The 22,244-nt window shown below is 39.9% G+C and overlaps 2 protein-coding genes across 2 annotated transcripts; both read left to right on the top strand.

The window, feature by feature from the left end:
* Nucleotides 1-3,111: 3,111 nt before the first annotated feature.
* On the top strand, nt 3,112-10,757 carry mvb12a (multivesicular body subunit 12A). Its single transcript, XM_084369920.1, has 10 exons — nt 3,112-3,210; nt 5,380-5,472; nt 7,505-7,588; nt 7,708-7,807; nt 8,018-8,147; nt 8,326-8,466; nt 9,173-9,279; nt 9,373-9,431; nt 9,551-9,616; nt 9,716-10,757. The coding sequence occupies exons 2-10, from the start codon at nt 5,380-5,382 to the stop codon at nt 9,800-9,802; spliced, it is 867 nt and encodes a 288-aa protein (XP_084226046.1). The 5' UTR covers nt 3,112-3,210; the 3' UTR covers nt 9,803-10,757.
* Nucleotides 10,758-12,946: 2,189 nt separating this feature from the next.
* LOC311249180 (transcription factor AP-4-like) lies at nt 12,947-21,817 on the top strand. The gene is made up of 7 exons (XM_084340013.1): nt 12,947-13,326; nt 15,816-15,981; nt 16,116-16,214; nt 16,929-17,099; nt 17,550-17,696; nt 17,892-18,062; nt 18,862-21,817. Exons 1-7 carry the CDS (start codon nt 13,238-13,240, stop codon nt 19,015-19,017), a joined length of 999 nt encoding a protein of 332 aa, XP_084196139.1. The 5' UTR covers nt 12,947-13,237; the 3' UTR covers nt 19,018-21,817.
* Nucleotides 21,818-22,244: the final 427 nt, after the last annotated feature.

Genomic DNA, 22,244 nt, shown 5'->3' with positions numbered 1-22,244 from the left:
CTAATACTGAATGTGTGTGTGTGTGTGTGTGTGTGTGTGTGTGTGTGTGTGTGTGTGTGTGTGTGTGTGCGCGCGTGTGTGTGCGCTCTATTCCTACAAAGACTGCATTACTGATGCACAGTATTGACTCTATGGTGACCTCATTGTACTGTACAGCACTGGTAGACTCGCCCTATATGGTAGAAGATTAGCTGGCCTCTATTTGCCTCTAAATGGTTCACTTTGTGTTTTTAATTACAGCGGTGTAGTAACTATACTGGACACGTACTAAACCCATTTGAATCAACACCAGGGTTTGGACGTGTTTCCCCATAAATGCATCACGACTTTCTGCATGCTGGTGTCCCAACACATGGAGCTGGTGCCCTTCTTAGTTTCCTCTCCCCTGCCCCTCAGACAGCCTGAGTCCACCACTGCTGAGGAGTACTGTCTGTGATGAGATTATAGTCCTTCAAGGTGTTATGTTTTATCAATTTCAGCTTTAACCATCATTCAAACCTGTTTTAACAGCTGACAGTAATGATGGTATGTCAGCTTACGTTTGAAGATACAATTTTTTTAAAAATCTGAATATATTTGTACAATTAGTTCCCAAATTGCAATTGTATGTCAGCCTGATGCAGATCGGTATTTTATTTGTTGACGTAAAGATTGAATAAAGGATCTGTTGCTAAGAACTTTATAAAGGTGGCTGCAGAAACGTTAACTTCGTTCTTCGTAACTTCTTTTAAATATATTTCATTTAAATGTGTTCATCCCATTGGTTGAATATAACATTATCTAGCGGCCAAAGTGGACTCCTTATACTCACCACCTTTTTCTGAACTACTGCAGAACAGCTAAGTCATGGGAAAGCCCTGTGTATGTGTACATGTATGTGCATGAGTATGTGTATGTGTGGTGATAAAATAGTATTTTGTCAAATCAATTCAGTGTGTTTGAGGTGTAATGCTGCTGAGAAGTGTGGGGTTTTTTATGTCTGTACATGAGTGCAATGCATGTGTTTCTGCTCCCTTCACTCTAGGCAGGAGGCTGACTCGATGGAAAAGATGAATGAATCATAGTAGGAAGTGCCAGAGTCGCTGAACATGCTCTCTCACTCAGTCTATCACTCTCATATTTACTATCACTCACACACAGGCAGCTGCATGCTCCCCCAGCGAGCAGACACGCAGATGTGCAGGCATGCAGACACACACTGAAGCACTCACTGGCAATTTGCCTCCTCTCCCTCTTGCTTCAGTCTCAGCAGATTACAGCTGGCTCATCCTCATTAATTGGCCAATCAGCCAATAAAGCTAAATGCTCTCAATAAACACTGATTTCCATTTCCACAGAGATGGAACAGTCCACCCGCTCCAGCCTCCCCCCCTACAACCACCCCCTGTGGTCTGCTCTGCATGTTGCCATGCCAACAGGGACGTGAGCACCTCTGGAAGCTCCAATCAAGTGTCTCAGTTTCACACATGTACACATAACATTAAGGTGGATTAAGATGAGTGCCTGTGTCTGTGAGCGTAGCTAACAAAGGGCCTTATTCCAAACATCATATTGAACCGAATCCTGCAGATGGAGAGAGCCTGTGTGTGCAGCTGCCTCTGTGTTGAATGAGGAAAATAATAAACAAAGATTAAGAGTGATTTCTTTTTCTAGGTGATTGTTTTTTTTTGTTTTTTTAATGGGTTACTTACATTGTAGATAAACTTAAAACAGATGCAAACATCCCAGAAAACATTCACCATGGGAGGAGGAAGATCAGAGTCTTCAGATTTTGACCTCACTGCTGCTGCTTTAGAGATTATTATTTTATGTTTGCATGTTTACATTTAAAGAGCACATTCAGGGATACGTATGATTACACTATATTTTGTTTTCATTAACCAGGCATGAAAAGACAAAAACATATGGTGTCCTCAATGCTTATTGTGTTCCCTACCCTCTCTGAGGCACTCTGCTCTATGCCCATTGGTTCCTGCTAGAGATCTTTATATATATATATATATGAAAAAGGGACCAAAGTATTTGATTTCATTATGTAAAAGGGCAAAGTAGTTTCCTAAAACAGCCGAGCAAAGCTAAAACTATTCATTTAAGAGTAAATAGTGCATTTGTTCCCGATTTTGAACACATTTGCTTTCCTTAGTATTCATGGCAGCAGGACGGAGTATTGATTGAACTGCTCAGTGCTGCTAATGTTTATGGTAATGAAGGAATATGTCAGCCTGTGCACTGTTGTGGCTCATTGATGTGTTTTAAATTACACAACAATGGAGGACTGTGGCAGAGGAACAAACCACATCAGGTTTTGGCAACACATGCAGTGCTTCACTTGTTAGTGCGATCAATTTATTGTCGGCTTATATATAAATAAAATATAACATATCACTATCCTTTAAATCAGAAGTGTGTGTGTGTGTGTGTGTGTGTGTGTGTGCATGCCTAATTAGTTTTCCTTGCCAGACATCTCCTTCTTGCCCTTTTAAAACCCCATTTCTCCCATCTTATACCCTTTTCATTACCCTCCTGTCATGTTTAAATCACATCTCAAAGCATACTTGTATAGTATTGTAGGCTTTGTATTTAAGCCTGTTTGTATTCAATGGTTTTATCTTTTTTTATTTTGTTCTTATTCATTTTAAGGCCTGTATTTGTTTTTATTCAGGTTTTATTCATTTTTATCTTTGTTTTATTCAGTTTTCTTTTTATCATTGTTTTATTCAGGTCTTATTTATTTTTTATCATTGATTTATTCAGGTTTTGTTTTTATCATTGTTTTATTCAGGTTTTACTGATTTTTGCCACTGTGTTAGTGAACAAGCAAAGAAAACGAGCTACATCTTAATGTCTTCCATTGTTATTTTTAGTACATTATCTAACAAAAACACTTTTGTTAAAAATATCCAAATGGACTATTTGAAGAAGAAGAAGAAGAAGAAGAAGAAGAAGAAGAAGAAGAAGAAGAGGCCATGAGGTTGGTAAACAACTCAGTTCCTTCCTTCACTGTTGTAATGCCGCCATCTTGTGGTCAGAATCGAGTGAGCACTTAACTCTGACGTGTTGCCCCAGGGTTTGATGGGAGTTGGAGTCAGAATGGATTCAGCACTTCCTGCTTTGAGAAGGAAGACCAAGAAGTTTCGGCTTTTGACTAAGAAGCTGTTCGCCTGCCAAACCGTGTCCCCTCGAAGAGTCGGACGCGAACACATAGACAAAGTAAGTATGTATTTTACTTACATAAAAGTGTGTTCATGAAATAAAATGACATAAGCTTATTTTGAACAGGAAGCAGTGAAGTTTTTTCAATGGAACAGACTGACTATTGTCAGCTAAGCTCGGCTTGTCATAGAAGTACATGGAAAATGACTCATAACCAGTGTTTATTAATAGGTTTAATAATTCACTCTGGGTTTCTTTTAAATAACTCTGCAACACTACACGTGAATTTGTCCAGAAAGATAGAAGTTCGATAAAGTTTATGCCAGAGTTGCTGGTAAAGCAGTAAAACTGTCAAAGCTCGTCCAGTGTTTATTGAAGCGACCTGTATGTGTTTGGTAGTGAATGTCCACCCTGTTACAAAAATAGAGCCTACAAAACAACATGTTTTACGTATGTAAGTGAAGGTAAGTGTGTGAATAGATAAATCTCACATCTACCCTCACTCCAGATTTCACACTTTATTCAGTCGTTTCTGGCATTTGAACACGTTCATTAAAATATGTAAGTCATACTCTGATTTATTTTTTCTGAGTATTTTCGTGTGAAAACTGAGGACAATGGTCAGTTTCTGGGTATTTCATTATCAAGTCAAGTAAAACACCGTGTAACATAAAGCTTTTTGGCAAAGGCACAGTGTAGATGCTTCTTTATAGGAGCCACAAAAGCTTCAGGCCACGGCAACAGGTTTGACTAGAGGTATTTTAGGTCATATGATAACACGCCATGAGACAATATAAATGTGTCTGTCATCTGAGATGTTGCTGTACCTTTGATGCTGTTGATTTTTCTATGATTTCATCTTATCACTTTAGTGTTACACTTTGATTTGTAAGGATTTGTAACTATATGAACTGATTTAATACCACATCATTTATTATTATTATTGTTATTATTATTATTATTATTATTATTATTAGAAAGGAGACCCCGCTACTTTCCAGCAGCATCCTGTACACCTGTATGCAACTTAACAGATTTTTACTGCACAAGTGGCCAATATACACAAACAACAAGTGAATTGTGTAACTTCTTGATAATTCATAACATAACATCCATACAGGGTTAGAAGTATACAGCTGCTAAAGGGGCACTATGTAGTTTTGGAGACCAAATTCAAACAGATTTTTTTATATTAACAATTTTATGAGGTAATAATACAAACTCAGAAATATTTACTTTTCCATAACTGAATAAACAAGCTGTTCTCAGGGGAAAATAAGGTCCCAATAACACTGTTTGAAGCTAGAAAGGTGGCAGGGTCTGCCAAATATAAACAAAGTATAACAGTATGAAATGTGTTGTCCTTTAAGGTCAGTTTGTTTATTCAGTAATGAAAACAAAGAGATTTTGTTTATGTAGTTTGTTTGGCATAAAAAATCATTCAATGAAGATATTTCTCTTCTGATTCAAATTTGTTCCACAAAAAGACACAGCACTCCTTTAAATACAAAAAAATAACATGCATATTGTTTTACTAGCTGATATTAGATTCATTCTCTGTATCTGCCGATACACAAAGTTCAGCTATTGGTAAATCTCTATTGTCATGTATGTAATTTTTGGGCTCTGCCTGAAAAATATACTCTTGCCTGCTTATTTCAAATGAAGATGCCAGAAAAATGTATTATATTCCGACATGTAATATAAAATTATATCTATCATGATGGAGGATTTTCTCCATATTAACAGACACTTTTTTCTACCAAGACGGCGTACTTTAAAATGGAAATGCAAAGCTCCTCAGTATGAACTGCCACTTCACTGCTGTAGTTAGGGCTGAATTCCTGCACTAAATATTTCCTCTCTATAGAGATAACATGACTGTTTAGACTGAACAGGATCTTCTGTCCTTCACAATGTAGCTCAGGGATAACATGAATTCTTAGAATGAATGGGAGCCTGTTCACCTTTGTGCGTCAGACAGCAAGCTGGTTCTCACATTGCCAATAAGTTGCAGAGAAAGCACATTCATACACACAAGCACACACACATACACCAGAATGACAGATCATGAGAATGTCTGCTAACACAGTGTGTAATTTTTATAACAACCTCCTCTGGCAATGACAAGACTGATGGAAGATCTGAAGTCTGAATTCAACACTTATGTTGTCCTCCCTTCCAGACGCCATGAACCATCCTTGTTTACTTTTTTCTCTTCCCCAGATGTCTTTGATGGAGCGTGGGGGAGGCGCCCGGCCGATCACGGCAGTGGCGTGGACCTCCAACACCGGCACCTGCCCCAAAGATTTTAACCTGGTAGGAACAGGGATGAAATGTACACTCGTCCATAAACAAAAGTACATAGTTGCCATCGGAGTAGCAATGGACCTTTTCACGGCAGACATTTTGACTTGTCAAATGTGTGCATGAGCATCAGCTCACCAGAGCCCTGGAACAGTCTCATCTAAATGTGCTTTTCCTGTTATGACAGTCAAATTGTCTGGCGTGTACAGGGTCCATGCTAAACCTACAAAAAAATAGGAACCAGGTATTTCCATTTTTTACTCCAGAGTGACCACAAACAGTTTCCGTCTGTGTTAAAGTTGTGTGAGAGTATAATTAGAGCTGACAACCTTAAAGGCCCATGGTGGAGCCATAACCAATCTTTACTTGAAGTAAAGTCTTTAATTTAAAGACAGCTTACAGAGGGGCTACAGAAGGCGCAGCTGTGTTTGCAGTCACTCAAATGTTGTTGGAAATCTTAAGTAGGACAGATGTGTTTGGATGAGTTGGAAACTTGACCTTTAGAAACCGAGTGGTTGTTTAACAGTGATGTAAACTGTCTTCTCTAAAGATCTGGACACAAGAGGACGTTGTGTAGCCACTGAATTTAAGAGAGCCTGTTTCACTCGAGCACTATAATGAATAGCTTCATGACGGGCTAGTTAATGCTAATCCAAGTCACAATTGTACCCATTGGATCTGAATTCAAACTCAGTGTTTGACCCAGCTAACACTCAGCTTTCATCTTGACTTCAAGTGGACTGAACACATTTGGGGTTTTTTCTTGAGCACGGACTGTTTCTGATGAATAACTACACACTGAAGAACTGCACTGCACAGCCAGTCCTGTTCTGTTGGCCAGGATGAATTTGACTGCAGTACACGGGAGTAGTGCCTTGCTAAAGAGAAGATGATGAAGAATAGTTAAGTAAAGTGAAGTGTCACCAAAGAGACAAAAGCCCAACTTAACTTAAACCACCACGACTCGACTGGTTATATTACGTGTTTACTGTTATGTTTTTAATTTTTAATTTGATTTATTTGCATCCATGTCAGATGTAGAGATCGACCAAGATTATTTGTTTTTTTAAAACAACGATACAGATAATTTGTAAGCAGTGAGATCGATAATCAATATTTGGAACAGATAAACATTTGTGATTAAAATTAAAATCTCAGTGTCAAAATTTAGAATAACCGGTGATGGAATATAACTAAGAACACTTTACTCAAGTACAGTAGTAGTTTTAGTATTTCCATTTTCTGCTACTTCATACCTCCACTCCACTACATTTTGGAGGCACATATACTACTTTTTACTCCACTACATTTATTTAACTTGAATAAAATAACTTTAGTTACTCGTTACTTTGCAGATTCAGAGTATCCCGTGTTGATTGGCTATTACTCGTGATGTGTAACCGATCTGATAGTGTTGTGGGCAGGACATTGAGTGAGGCCACAGAGGGAGGCTGCATCAGAGCCAAAGCAGTGCAATGTTAAACAAGAATGGCACTCAGTAGAGCGCATACCTCCACCAAGACCCAACCGCCCCCTTTAATTCCATCAAGCCTATAATTAAATCCACTAGATCCAGATTTTTACTTGGATCCACATCAAATTGTGCTCACTCATAGATACCAGCCACGTAAATACACCTGCTGTTTTCCGTACATTGTTCCATGAGAAATTTGCAAAAATGTTAAAGGAAAAATACATGGATATGTCCCTTTATCAGATCCACACCAAAAGTTAATGGTGCCTTTTCTGGAGCGAGAAACATCCTCCATCCACTCAGTAGTTTTTGTGTAATCCTGCTGACAAACCAACAAACAGACAAGCTTCCTTGGTGGAGGTAATTCATTAATTCTATCGGCAATCTATAAAAGACATGTAAATGGAAACAGAATGTAGAATAAAGACAAACAGCTAATAAACAGTACAGACAATTTTTCAGATAATTTGGAAAAATGCTGAATATCGGATCTGATAATTGGCCAGGCAAATAATAGGTCTATCCCTTGTCATATGGGGTGTATCTAACAGTCGCCTTTTTCTTCTGCAGATCAGCATCACAGAAGACGGAGCAGCAGCGAACTTTACACGCAGCTTTGGGATGAAGTCTGGATATTACCTCTGTTACAGCAAGGTAACGGACAGAGATACAATACAGACAGATGATACATCATGTCTGTCCTTTGTTCTCTGCTCTTGTCCTTCCTGTCTTCCTGTCTTCCTTCTTCAAACTGTGTCTCTCTTTCTCTCCAGGACTTGGCAGGTGGTATGGTAGTGACAGACATTCAGCTCATTTCTGACAAGGAATCTATTCCCCATGGTTATTGCTATATAGCAGAGCACCTTGAAGCGAGTAAGTACATGCACACATGTACATTTTTGTCTTTATTGTCTTAAAGTTAAAATTGGATCCACACACATACTGTACACAGAGACAGGTGTGTATACACACAGCTGATATTTGATTCCCTCCTGATATTTGATGTCCTATTTACTCTCTGCTGATTTAAATGTTCAGTCTGATGGACATGATCTATATTTATGTGTGTGTTTGTGTTTTCAGGGGCCACTGTTTCGAAGAAGAAGCGTGTGTGTGTGCGTCTCGCCCCAGTGGGCAGTGTGGACACAGCTGTGTTGGATATTAAACTGACAGCCAAAAGCAAAATGATGTTGCAGCACCACACATACGTGGGGTCGGTGGCATTCACATATACAAATATTTCATTTGCATCTCTTTTATGAAGGCATTTCTTAAATCCCATAACATAGTGGTCTGTTTTCACATGATCACTTGCTTTCAACTGTGCATTCAGTACGTTGAATGGTAATTAAACAGTTGTTAATGTATTATTAAATGTGCCTTTTCCCCAGAGACATCCATGGCTACGTGCTGTGGTGCAGAAAGGGCTATTTCACAAGCCCCGTGCCTCAAGCCAAGCCCCGCAGTGTCAGTCTGGACTTCCGCGGACTCTCACTGGAGCAGCCCTCTGCTCCTCTGCCCCTCAGACCCAGGTACAGTACTTAGTAAATGTCTAATAGAGAGAAGTCCGAAAGTGCATTTTAATATTTTAATTGAATCATTTATTGGGGAACATGTCACGGCCTTTCTGGTACACAGATGTTTAAAGGGGCTTTATGTAAACATTTTACCACTTTTTTATTGGCCATATGTGAAAGGATTGTGAGGTGACGTGAAATGTGAGACCTTCCCCGTCTCCCTCAGTAGCCTGTACAAGTCTGATTGTGTAATGCTGATTCTCGAGTGCAGTGTCTCAGTGCCTCCCTCCACTCCGCTAACAGAAAAAAAAAACGTAGCTAATGTTGATTTAGAAATGGCGTCCACTTACATACATAAACAACATTTAGCATCATAAAAGGAAAAACGAAAGTAAGAATAAACTAAAGCAAACTGTACGATGAGATATTAAAGTAAAAGGACTTGTTTGCTTGTGGTGTTAATATTTATTAGGGCTGCATGATATAGTTATAGTAATTCATCATCAACTTAATCATTAAAAAAAAATCAATCACAATGATGACATTAGTTAGGGTTAGGTATTTCTGCAGCACTACAGTTCATTATAATCCTGTTTTGTCACACACTTTACCTTAATAAAACAGCTTCTTTCGATATGGATATTGCGCTTGGTCATATTGCGATTTTGGTAATATTTCCATTAATTGTGCAGCCCTAATATTTATATATTTGTCTCCATAGCAACCCTCCTCCTAGACTGCCACCAAACAAACTGAGTCAGAGACGCCACAGCCTCAACAAGGACAACTCGGATAAACCCGCTGACAGCAGTTTCCAGGGAATCACAGGTACTCGTAGTCTCTCCTCACACACAGGAAGCTTATTACTATTTGTCCCTGAGGGCAGCCCACTAAACTGTTACCTACCTTCACTCCCTGCAGCTCTAGATGGAGTTCCCTTTAGCCTCCACCCAAAGTTTGATATCCAGGCAAACAGCACGGTATGACATTTTCATCAATACTTAGTTATGGATTCAATTACAAATGAGTTGGGTTTTTTTGCCTCAGTTTATTTCTGGTCGTGTTACATCTGTTTCTCTTTGTCATCTTTCTCTCTTAGACTCTTCAACTGAACTCTCAGTTAAACAACATTCGCATTAAGTCTCTCCAAGACATTGAAAATGAGGTAGGGTCACATTTGACTCCCAACTCAGCCTTAAATTACAAACATAAACTTTTCTCAACAAAGAATAGACTCACTTTGTTTTTTGTTTTGTTTTTTCAGTATAACTACACTTTTGCTGTGGAGGAATCTGCCTCCAAGAGGACCAGACCATCAGTGCCAACAGGAGGCGCTCCATCAGATCAGTAATCTTTGACAAAGCAACACTATCAGACTTCTGCGTTTTAGCATGACATCTCACATCATGGTACAGAGGAAGGAGGATCATGCCGGTAATTGTAATGATTTGTCATTACGGGGTCATTTAAAGGGTCGTCTATCTGCACTACCCTTCTACACGAGACTAACAATCATACATCAAAGCTGTTTAGACAATTTGGCTGTTTGGTTGTCATGCCACACTATCATTCCTTTTATTTGTGTATCTTGTCAAGCCTGTACTGTAATACCATCTTAAAGCATTCCAAGTTTTTATTTGCCAAAGGAAAGGCCTGTTTGAATTCAATCATTCTTGTACTTAAATTGTCTTAACGTGTGTTTAAACTGTTCTCCTGTTGTAGGAAAACGGCCTTTAAAGATGTTACAGGGTTGAAGATAAATCTGTAGTGTGTCTGCTACTCATCTGCAGCATTAATCCCGCTGTCAACATGTGTTTAATGCTAAAATAATGCTTTATTATATCATGAAGATGCACTTGGCTTTAAAGATTTGTGCTACCTGCTCTGCTGTATGTTACTTGATATCCTTGAGTGCTGCGCATTTTTAATGATTTCAATGATAGGAATATGGATGAACGTTGCTGCAGATGTTATATTGAACTTACTACCATATAGAAATGTAAGATAAAGGGTATTTCTTGTGTGAGTAGCCGACCATCAGTTTTTAATTATTCCCAAAAAAATATGATGTCCTACTTATAGGTGATCGGAGGAAGGTTGTATATTTCTCTCTGTGTTAGTCGCACTCAAACAAGATATGTGGGCAAAAGCAGAGACAATCTGTTTTTTGTTTGTTTTTTAACTGTCAGAATAAGGGCCAACTATTTATCTTTGTCATTGTACAATATAAAGCTACGTTTTGTTGTTTTTATGGTCTGTATAGCGAACTTTTATTGCATGGAAAAATAAAAACCTAAGAAACACTACTTCAAGTGTGTTGGTTTGATATACACTATGTCCTTACAGAGCTACTCTACATTTAGGCACATTTGAGGAACTTGAAGACAATCACTGTAAACCGCAGCTTGTGTGTGTTAATTATGTTCGATAGATTAATGTGCAGAGAGCAAAGAAAAGAGGAACTATACAGTATTTGTAGCCTAACAGACATTTTCATCGTGGGGACGAACCTGAGCAGTTCAAAAACACTTCTTCACCTATTTAAGTGGATTGAGCATGTACGTAGTTTGTTTGCAATGTTTGTTTGTTTTTTTTTAACACATACATAATAGAAGATACAGGGAAATTAACAAGAAGGACAACAGCACATACATACAAACGAAAGAGGAAAAAATAATGCAATGCCTTTTATCAGTTATTGTATGCACATTGCCACATTGGAGTGAACAGCCAAACAGTAAACAATCAACATAACATATCCAGGATCCTTTTCATTCACTCTCTACTTCAATTGCGACATCATGCTGCTGATGTAGTGACAGACTTGCTTACTGTCTGTCCCTGCAGCACATTCACTCAGACATCTTGTCCTGCAGATTTCACACACTAGATTAAATCAATCTGATGTTCTGGATTTTTATGTATTGATTTATCTATGTAGGACTTTCTAGAAGCATAGGTACAAAGTTTGAACCAGATTTGTCATTTATCTCAATTGAGGGTAAACAACAAAAACTAATCATTTTATTTTCATTATATACAAAATGTAATGTATTTCATTCCAATCTCAGGTTATTATGCATCCACGTACAATAACTTTCCTCCAACAGTCCTGTGTGTTTACACCATGCAGGATCCCTCTCTTCCTGCTGTGGTGCATTACTGCCACCTGCTGTACTGTGCTGGACTGTTTATGTCGGATATGTTATGTATACATTGCCTGTTACATCATTTTCTCCCTGTTACGCAACATGTCCGGTGAAATCTTTCATAGTTTTTGTAAATTTTTATAAAAATAATCTGTAGATCCTCTGAGATGAAAAGGCTGCAAAATCAGGTTTTAATACATGTGTTGCCTTTAGGTCACTTTTACTTAAGTTTTAACCCTTTGGGCATGGAGTTGAATATGAATTTTTAACTATTTAAATGAGAATACTGTGTCCCAATCACCATGTGGCAGATCCCCACGACTGTCCACAGTTCCGCTGAAATATTGTCTTTGTATCTCTTTGTCATTTTGAGATATTACATGATAAATTCAAAATGGCAAGGGAAGACACGATGTAACAAGTAGCTTACCACTGGAATAGCTGTGAAGTCCTCTCATTCTCAGAACACTAGACAGGTAAAAAGGAAAAATAAGGTGTTAGTAGTACTTTGATGCAGATTGTACACAATAATTTCTTGTAGGCCACATTTTTTACTCAATATAGGCTGTATCTGTCTACTCAATGTTACAATATACACCAAAGGATATATTCTGCCTACTGTATTTAGATTAGTTTTATTTAAAATTATGATAAAATTTACACATACGCATAGTTTAATTAAATAGCAATATCAAATAGTCTTCAGATTTAATCCAAATATAGGACAATGTATCTTAATGTACAGAATATATCCTTTGGTGCATGAATTTCCGAATAACAGAAAAAAAGATGTACAAATCCTATTAAATCTTGTTCAAAGTAACCCTAACACCTTTTGTAGGTGAACAAATATTGTTTGTCTGAGAATAAAAGGATTTAACAGTTATCCCAGGATCACTTGTTATACCGTTGGTGCAGTGGATATCTATTTAACTCCTTCAAAATAACATTTATTGAAAAAATATATATTATTGATGATTTTTCACTTATTAAGAATTAAAAAACAAACACTGAAGAAAAAACACTTTGTGATTTAGCTTCATAATTCATGCCTGGAAGGATTAATGTGATTCAGTGGATCACACAGTATCAACACCTCTGCAGTTGAGGGTCCGTCTCCAGGTTGTTCCTCCTCGCTGGTAGTTGTGTCACCACCAGACATCAGCAGCTGTCCGGCGGTGTGAGGATGTGATCTGCAGCACTGCAGCTACACAGCGACTCTGCTGCTGCCGCTCTGTTTGTTCTGCTCTCCGGAAAACGGGCTCTGATTCCAACCAGCTGTTTCCCGCCTCACACAGATCAGCTGCACACACACACACACACGTAGTAGGCGGAGGCAGCAGACACACGCGCACGCACACACACAGACCCGTAGTAGGCGGAGGCAAGGAGCCACACACACACACATTGGAGGGAACCCCATCAGCTGTGGGAAGCAACACAGCCTCAACTTACTTTTATTTTTCTAACTCTGCTCCTCAGATCGCCCGATTTTGAAGCCGTATTTTCGGTATGCGTCACTGAGGAGTGCGGCGACGGCTCTGTGCTCAACAACGTGCGTAATTATATTTTAACAGGGACAGCGGTGGAGGAAGAAGGAACAGAAAACACGGACTACAGAAGGTGGCTCTGAAAGCATGGAATATTTCATGATGCCGACAGAGAAGATACCGTCCTTACAGCAGTTTAAGAAGACGGAGAAGGATGTTATCGGGGGTCTCTGCAGGTGTGTAGCTAGCTATTTTTTGTTGATACCAAACTGCTCGCACATATCATCCCTCGTGCGGCGGTATAGTGTGTGTATGTGTGTGTAATGCAGTGACTCCAGTTAGCATGCTAGGTGCTAGCCTCGCTGCGATGTCTTGGCAGCAGGAGCATGGTTGTGGAAATTAGCAGCTTGTTGGCCAGCTGCTGCCGCTGGCGACGAGGAAATATAGTCACATTTAACTTGTGTTATTACATTTTTCCAGGCCGAATGACATGTAACAACACACAGGGCATGTTTGCACCCATTCGGCTCAGAAATATGTAAATCAGCGAGATGAAATCGATACATTTGCGTCCAGTTGAACAGCAACCACGTGGTAGTTAACGTGTTCCCCGCCGCCTCGCTGCTACACACCAAACCACACGTTTATAACGATGTATTTTCTCACACACCTCACTGTTCTCAGCGGATCAACTGTATTTGAAGTTTATTTGTTGGTGTATGAAACATGGGGGCGTGAAATGAGGGTTCGGCTGCGCCACACGCCTGGTTAAATAATGCTCCGCGCAGCAGCCGTGGTCGTGTCGTGTGCTAACGCTAGCTTAGCTTGGCTAACCAGCTAGCTATCTCGTGCTCGTTCTCCCACTGTATTGTGTGCGCGCGGACTTGTTTTTACTCGGCTACTAGCTTGTTTAACCGAAACACGTCGTCATATAAGTTTAAGGGCGGACACAGATCAGCATCCGCGAGCAGCATATCAGTGAGTGAGTGCTAGCTTAGTGCTAACGGTAGAAAGCATTGTTCTCCATGATGCCAGGGGGCCTGCTGCTGCTGCTGCTGGCGGAGTCACATTTCACTGCTGCTACCGACCAGACTGTCGACGCGCCCTCAGGCGGCCATGTTGGAGCTCCGCAGCTCCTGGCAGCGTCAGCTGACAACAGCTGATCTCATCTCTAAACTTTAAGATCCCCGGCAGGTTTCACCTGTGTGGGTAAAGATGTGGTGGTTTTTCTGTACGGTTTCTGGTCTGATTGATATGTATAGATGTGTGTAGTATGGATACACTGTGTACTTAAGGTTGTTCTTGCTGGATGGGCTGAAGTTGATTTTTGACCTTTATAAAACTTAAAGGGGCACTGTGTAGTGTTGGAGTAGAAATTCAAACTCAGAGAATATTTCCAATGTTAATGAGGTGATAATACAAACTTAGAAATGTTTATCTTTTCCATAACTGAATAAACAAGCTGTTCTCAGAGGAAGACAAGGTCCCAGAACACTGTCTGAAGCTAGAAAAGGTGGCAGGGTCTGACTTTCTCCATGAATGTTTGTATAGATACATTTAACAATTATTATCAGAAATGGTTATTGTATCTAAAGAAGGCAGGGAATTAACAAAAACTTTGTGTGATCTTGGATCCTGTACATATGTATTTAATTACTTGTTTTTTGATGTACAATGTAGGGTACATTTACTCATCTATATCATCGCTGCTGAACAAGTGCTGTAATTGGGAGATACACTGTGGAAAGTTATTACTTGGTACTTGCTGGCTATGTAAACTGTTTCATCGTAAGGAGTTTAATCTGGTGATTAAGAGATATTAAACCACAAATTAAGGAGGGCTGCTTTTAAAGTAAAATAGGATAAAAACTTATTTTTATTTTTAATTTAATGACTGGTTGCTTATTTTATAGGAAGTTGTGTACATACATCATGAGGTAGTGAAGGTGTTTTATGATCTTTTAAATGTGTGTTTTATCAGCCTTTCTGCTTTTAGTTAAGATGACGTCACTGACTTGTAAACACACAGTCAGAAATCAAATCAGGCTCTTTAAATTTAGCGTTGAACATTAGAGTATGGCTGCACACCCACGCACTCATCTTTTGTTTATAGCCATGTGTGCTGTGTCCTTTATCTGACCTTTTCATTTTTGTAAACATCCCAGATCTGGTTCTCCAGGTTTGTCGTCTTCCTGGCACCGTGAGCATCTTTAGGTTTAATGGCTCATGTAATTCCCCCCCTGAGTAAATATGACATAGGTTTTTTCTACCATAATATCCAACCTCGTGGGGTGGAGGTGTGTGATAGGGCACTGAGTTCAGCCAAACTCTAAGACCTCCAGGCAGCTTGACTGAGGAATGTAGATAGATCGGGACTGCAACCTAGTAGAGATCGAGGTGAACGGTTTAAGGGGTCAGTTAGAGAAGAGACTCATAATTTTATCATTGCCGTTTACTCATTGACTTGGTAAAGAGTAGAAGATTTGTTTCATAGTTGTGTGTTGTTAGCTGATTGTGTAAATTAGATTTATTTTATTTCAACATGATGTCAAATTCTCTTTTAGCTGCATTGCTTGTGATGTATGTAGTTTGTAAGGAGAAACTTTGACCTAAAACCTGAGTAAGAAGTATTTTCAAATATGTGTCAGAGAGGAGCTTATACCTTCTCATTGGATACAGACGACAGAATAATGACCGTCTCTCCCCTTTGACCTTTCTTCCTCAGCCTGGCCAACATCCCCCTCAGTCCGGAGACAGCCCAGGACCAGGAGAGACGAATCCGCCGTGAGATTGCCAACAGCAACGAACGCCGGCGCATGCAGAGCATCAACGCAGGCTTCCAGTCCCTCAAAACACTCCTGCCCCACACGGACGGAGAGAAACTCAGCAAGGTGCGGAAAAGATGCCTTAGATTATGACGCATTATGGTCTTGATTTGAGTTTCCGTCACTGGCAGTTTTGTGAGAACGTTTTTGTGCACATGCTATTCTCGTACTCACTTTTCTTTCGGGTTCGTCACCAACAGGCGGCTATCCTGCAGCAGACAGCGGACTACATCTTCGCCTTGGAGCAGGAAAAGACGACGCTCCTGGCACAGAACAACCAGCTCAAACGCTTCATCCAGGTAGCAGCCTGTCCGATTGTATCTCATTATTATTGTGTGCAGCCTATCTTAAATAGCTCTTCATCACCTGACATTACCACCAAAACTTGTTCGAGTCCACTATGGTCCACTGAATGGTTTCCCATCATTTTTCAATCAAGCAGTGATGAGTGTATTGTGAAAGTTCTGTCAGGAGCAATTTTTAAAAAATCTTATAGAGATACAGTCTCTCAGAGGAAAACATTTCCCTGACTGGCTCGAGCTGGCCTCAACAAGAAGTCACTCTTGGTCAGATTGTGCCTCACTGGGCCATGACAGCATGTGACCTGTTATGTGGGGTTAGGTTTAAATGTGGTGCAGGGCGGTGTGATGTTGCATCTATCAGCAGATGATTAAACGTCTGTGCGAGGCTAGTGTGTTGAGGCTTCATGTTGACGTTGAGTTCTACCAGAAGCACATAAATGTCAAGTAGGACAGTTAAATATATTCGCGTTATGCACAGCTTATACACTACACTACAGTGCCGTCTCATTTGTTTACCATGCTGTTGTTTCACCCTGTGCTTCACTGTCTCACCACACCGGCCATTTCTTCAAGCAGCATGTTTTGTTTTTAAGTAAAGCGAAAACTGATTGTATACAAGCCGACTGGAGCACCCACACACTAAGTTTAAATATGTAAATATGCATGTTGTATGTTTTATATTTAACATGCGTGTCCTCCATGGCTATGCAGGAGTTTAGCGGCTCATCACCTAAGAGGAGGCGAGCAGAGGAGAAGGACGAAGGGATCGGCTCTCCAGACACACTGGAGGAGGAGAAAGTGGAGGAGCTGAGGAGGGAGATGTTAGAGCTGCGACAGCAACTGGACAAGGAGCGCTCGGCTCGTATGCAGATGGAGGAGCAGGTGAGACAGAAAGATGGGCCAGGGTAGCAGAGGTTCTCCAGGCTGTAAAATGGTCACAGTGGACATACACTACCAAAATACACAGAGCAAGTTCTGTTTTACCAGCTATTTTGGTATCAGTCACCTTAACAAGGAGGCAGCTGGCGGTGTTGACAGATGTACCAGTAACCCAGCTAATTGCTGATAAGCTCACATCCTGGATCTACCTGAACAGCAGGTTAGGACAAAGGAGACTTGACAGGAGGTGAAAGGACAAACAGAAACTTAAACAGGAAGTGAAAGAGGAAAGTAAACAGTGGGAGAGCTGCAGGGTTGAGATGTTTCCAAAGTTTGAATTAATGAGTTTTAGTAGAGCACAATACATTTGCTGTGTTTTGAGCTGCCCTTAAATGAATGCTGAAGTGGTTCTTAATGTAATAACACATGTACTCTGTGTGTGTTTGTGTGCAGGTGCGATCTCTTGACACCCAGATGAGCCCCGAGCGTCTGAAGGTGATCACCCAGCAGGTGGAGGAGGAGCAGGCGATCCTCCAGAGCCAGACACTGTTACGGCTGCAGCAGATCCACGCCGCTGACAGACAAACACACAGTCCACAGGTCAGAAACATACACACACATTCAAACTAAACAGTAGGCATCTCTGTTTACACTACGGTTTGATCAATGGCTGCTGAACGTGTTCTGGCCCTTTTAAATCACTGGCCTCATCAGTAGCAGTTGTGTGAACACAAACAGTCTCTGATGTAAAATTAAAATATATTAATGTTGTTTATATTTTTCTCTTTGGTCCAGGTGCTGGCTCCACCCACTCCCCCCGCCCCAACCCACCACCCCACGGTCATCGTCCCAGCCCCAACACTAACTCAGCACCCCCCCCATCACGTCACCGTGGTGACCATGAGCCCGTCTGTCCACACCAGCACCGTGTCAACATCCAGACAGAACCTGGACACTATTGTGCAGGTGAGTGTTAATGAAGTCAGCTTTTGTAAAAAGAATTTTTTTTAAACATATTTAGTCAACTTTTAGTCTCATTAGGTTTTTTTTTGTTTTGTTTTGTTTTTTTAAGTCAAGGTTAAGTCGACTCAAATGACCTTTTGTGATTGGACATCACTTCCCCGCTCTATATGCAAATATACAGCTACATCACTGGAGCAAACTGATGCATGTTTTACCCAAAGAAAGAAATATATTCATGTATAACATTTGCCAAATTAACAAGAAGGCCCACATTGTTAAGAATGTGTTGTAGACAGCATTACACAATGACCCTAATGCAAAGGGTCTCAAAATTGAGCTTTTTTTAAAGGGAGTCTGGGGACATTCTCCACAGGTGTCAAAGAAATAGCCTTTATCAGCTACTGTTTACTGTATTTGTAAAAGCTGACATGCTTACCATCAATATTTTACATTCTTTAATAAATTTGATGTAAATGGTGAAATCCATTGAAACGACACTCAGGCATGAAAACAGACAGGCTGGATCAGCGATTCTGCAACACAAAAAAGTGATTTGAAAGCTCAGGAGGGAGCGCGATAACAAATATGAACAAGGCCATTTCAAGTTTTCTTCAAAATTAATTTAAGTGTAGGTCAGAGTTTGTTTTACTTAGTATAGAGAGCCATTGTTGATCAAGCTCCCAGCCTACTTTCATAGTCTGCAGTTATCATTTAATTGTGAAAATGTTTTCACCGTAGAATTGTTCTAGTGAACTGAATACTTGCTGCAGCCTTCAATGTGTTTTCCCCCCTTTTCTTTCAGGCAATCCAGCACATCGAGCGCACTCAGGAGAGGAGAGCGAGTGCCGAGGAGGAGCAAAGGCGAGCGGTCATCGTTAGCCCTGCGCACGTCGCCATGGACACCGCCTGCTCAGACACAGACACCGACACAGAGGGGGAGGACTGCTCGATGAACTGATCCACCCCATGAACTCACAAACACACACAAACACTTCAAATACCTACTCACTGTAAGATTCCCTCCAGGAGCTTGACTACTTAAAATAATCTTTCTTCGACATTATGAAAAATTTTAAATCCAGTGGTTAAGCTCTGTATCAGTCATGTACTGTAAAATTGAAAACATAGGATGGTCAGCGTGCAGAGGAGGTCCTGTGGGGTTTGTCAGAGCCGGTCTGTGGCTACTTTAAACCTGGAGGGTCTCCTCGTGTAAACAGCTATCAGCATCCGTCCGTCCTTCATGTGTGTTTATGTGTGCTACATACAGTCGCAGTATCACAGCTAACTGTCGTCACTGGCGCACTGACAGTATTATTTGTGCCACAAATTGATAGTGAGTACAATGGAGAGTTGAATGTAACAACACAATAAGCAAGCAGCTCTTGATTCTTTAAGGGATGTCGAGCAGCAGCTGTTTCTTCCCCAGTCTTAATATGTTTATTTTTTCTTTGTTTCCTGGTTGGTCACATGATATCGTAGTGCCAGTGGCCACAAAACTCAACCTAAACTACAACAGAAGGCATTTCTAAATTTTAAAAAGTTTGGGAAAAATTTAAACCTAATCGCAAAGCTAATTGGAGGCTAAATGTCGAAATGAAATTATATCTGATTTACTTGAAAAAACATACGTTGTGTTTTTGATATCTAAATAAGCCCTTAAAAATAAGCTGATGAACAATTTACATTGATCGTCTTTTGGTTATTATTGTTTTTCATTGTTTTGTTAACTTTTTTTTTCCTTGTCAGGGTTACTGAATGTTGAAAGTGAAGATTTTGTTATATTGAGATTAACAACTTAAAATTGGAGGTTTGTCAGGTTTTCATGAGGAACCGGAAGCCTTGCGGGGAATTTTTGCTAAAGTTTGATTTCAACCAAATTAAACTAACTAACTTTTAAAAAAGTGTTTTTAAAAGTAGAAACAACACGTTGCTTAATTTCCAGAACTCAGACAGATTTTCATTTTCAATCTCGGACAATTTGACTGGATCAAACTGAGTGAATTAATGGAACATTTGGCCGGTTTGATAATCTGAAACAGATTTGTATGATTCAAGCGCTCTGTTTGTATGAAGGCTTCCGGTTTTCCTCCAAAGACTTCCAGTCTATCTTCTGGTCTTGGTTTGTTGATTTCAGTGACTATGCACTAGAGTTTTTGGTATTTATGCAATTCCATCTTCAGTACATTTGTCGGTGTCATTTATACATGAGGTGAAGTTATCTATGCACCGTCGATAGGTGTGTACATGGCACCTACAGGATATGTATGAAACAAAGAATGTAGTCTCTACTTGTGGTGCTCTTTGTCAACAAGGTGCTCTGCTGACCAGCAGTGAGCTGAGGCACAAACCTTTTGTGTAACTTCACACTTGTTTATTACACGTGTGTGAATTTTTCTGGGAAATGATACGCGTCATTTCCACATCTTGGAATTGCTTAGAGGGCAGTGGAGCAGGGAGGTCTGATCACAAATGACAGCACATTTTGTGTTGACTCATTGTGATATTTACTCACATAAATAGAAAAACCCTTCAAAACACTGATATCATACTGATGTCAACAATAACCTACAACATAAGAATAACAGATGACAGGATAGTAAATGTATATTGAAAAACAAAATTTTCAAAACGGAGGAGAAAGTAGATAACATGACTATACTAATAATAACATTCACTCACCAGCTTCCCCGAAAAAAAATCATTTTGGAAAAGAAACACAAGAGCAGCAGCTTTATTGGAAATCTTAGCCCGTACTTACAGTTCGATGTATGTTTTCGGTGCATCAGATGCCTCACAGAGTGCTGAACTCTAATGAAGAGCACTGAACTACAGATGTCTCCCCAAAATGCACCGAGTCTGTCCACCTCATGTTTCATTGCTTATATTCGTGTCGGGAATTTGACTGGAAATCCCTGCTTCGAGCCTCCCTCCTGTCATACTCAATTTGATACGCTGACTTGATGCTGTAAACATTCCTTTTATTTGGATTTGTATCTGTCTTTTGATCTCTCATATGTTCTGTTGCCAATTGAACGCATGTTAATAATTGCTGTTTTCTAAAGCGGGCTTTTGTTTTGAAAGTTTGTTTCTTTTTTTTTAACGCTGGTTTCCTCTTTTTTTTCCATTAACACATGACTGATGGGTTCAGTGTGAAACTGTCTTGTGTGAGATGAGTGGACACTATTTCACTTACTGACATCAATTTTATATCTGGTTAGACTAGTATTTTCATGCCAAACGTGTGTGGGGGGGGTTCTCATATTGTTTGTGAAACTTTGTTGAAGGGTTCAGTGTTTGGCTGACGGATGGTAAAGCACAGCTTGAATCTAGGCTGAGGTTTGTTATCGGTCGGCCGAACACTTGCTCCCCAAATGTTTCTGTACATTGTGTTGCAGCACTGCTGTCTTTTGGTGGAATTTGAGATATTTGATATGAAGCACTTGCTGTTCTGTACTGCCTGAATCAATGATGAGGAAGATATTTTTTTGCCATTTATTTTTTGTAAACTCTTTGCTGTGACTCAGCAGCTGTTTATTATGTTCTGCTCTTCTGTCTTTTCATCTGTCTTTCTCGTCCTGTTTTCCATTTTTTGGTGACAAGCATTTTTTTATATTTTTGTGATTTATTTTTTTGTTTGTTTGTTTTGTTTTCCATCAGTCCAGGTCGATGAGAAGCTGTTATATTTTGTTTATAAAAACTTGGGTAAACAGGCCTTTGTAAAGATGAAAAAAAATAAAATTTGTACTTTTTTTATTACACCCCTCTGCCTCATGGTTTACTTTAATTATATATGGTGTGAAGTTTCTTTGTCCACCAGGTGGTGACGTGGAGCGACTCCTCATTCAGCAGCCAAGGGTTGACAGCTCTGATAAATACAGGTGGCTCACAGGTGTCATTTTAATCAGTTGCTACAGATCTCCAGCTGTGACAAATTACTTTTTATCATACAAACATTGGTCTGGAAAGTAATGAATACACTACTGGATGGTATTGATAATTAGAGGTTAAAAGGTGCACAGATGAGCGCTTTAAAATCTCAACTTTTATACAATCGGTACAAAGACTGAAAAACGTTTTGAATCTGAGGTGTTTCAAGGCTGGTAATATACTGATATCAGAATCAAGCTTGAGAAATGCTTAATTCTCAGCATAATCTGGTGTTTCAACTACACAGGCACTGATGTA

The sequence above is a fragment of the Pagrus pagrus genome, assembly GCF_965226575.1.
Source record: "Pagrus pagrus genome assembly, chromosome: 2".
NCBI classification, from domain to species: Eukaryota; Metazoa; Chordata; class Actinopteri; order Spariformes; family Sparidae; genus Pagrus; species Pagrus pagrus.
The sequence above is the reverse complement of the archived record's forward strand: the minus strand, read 5'-3'. Positions and strand labels throughout refer to the sequence as shown.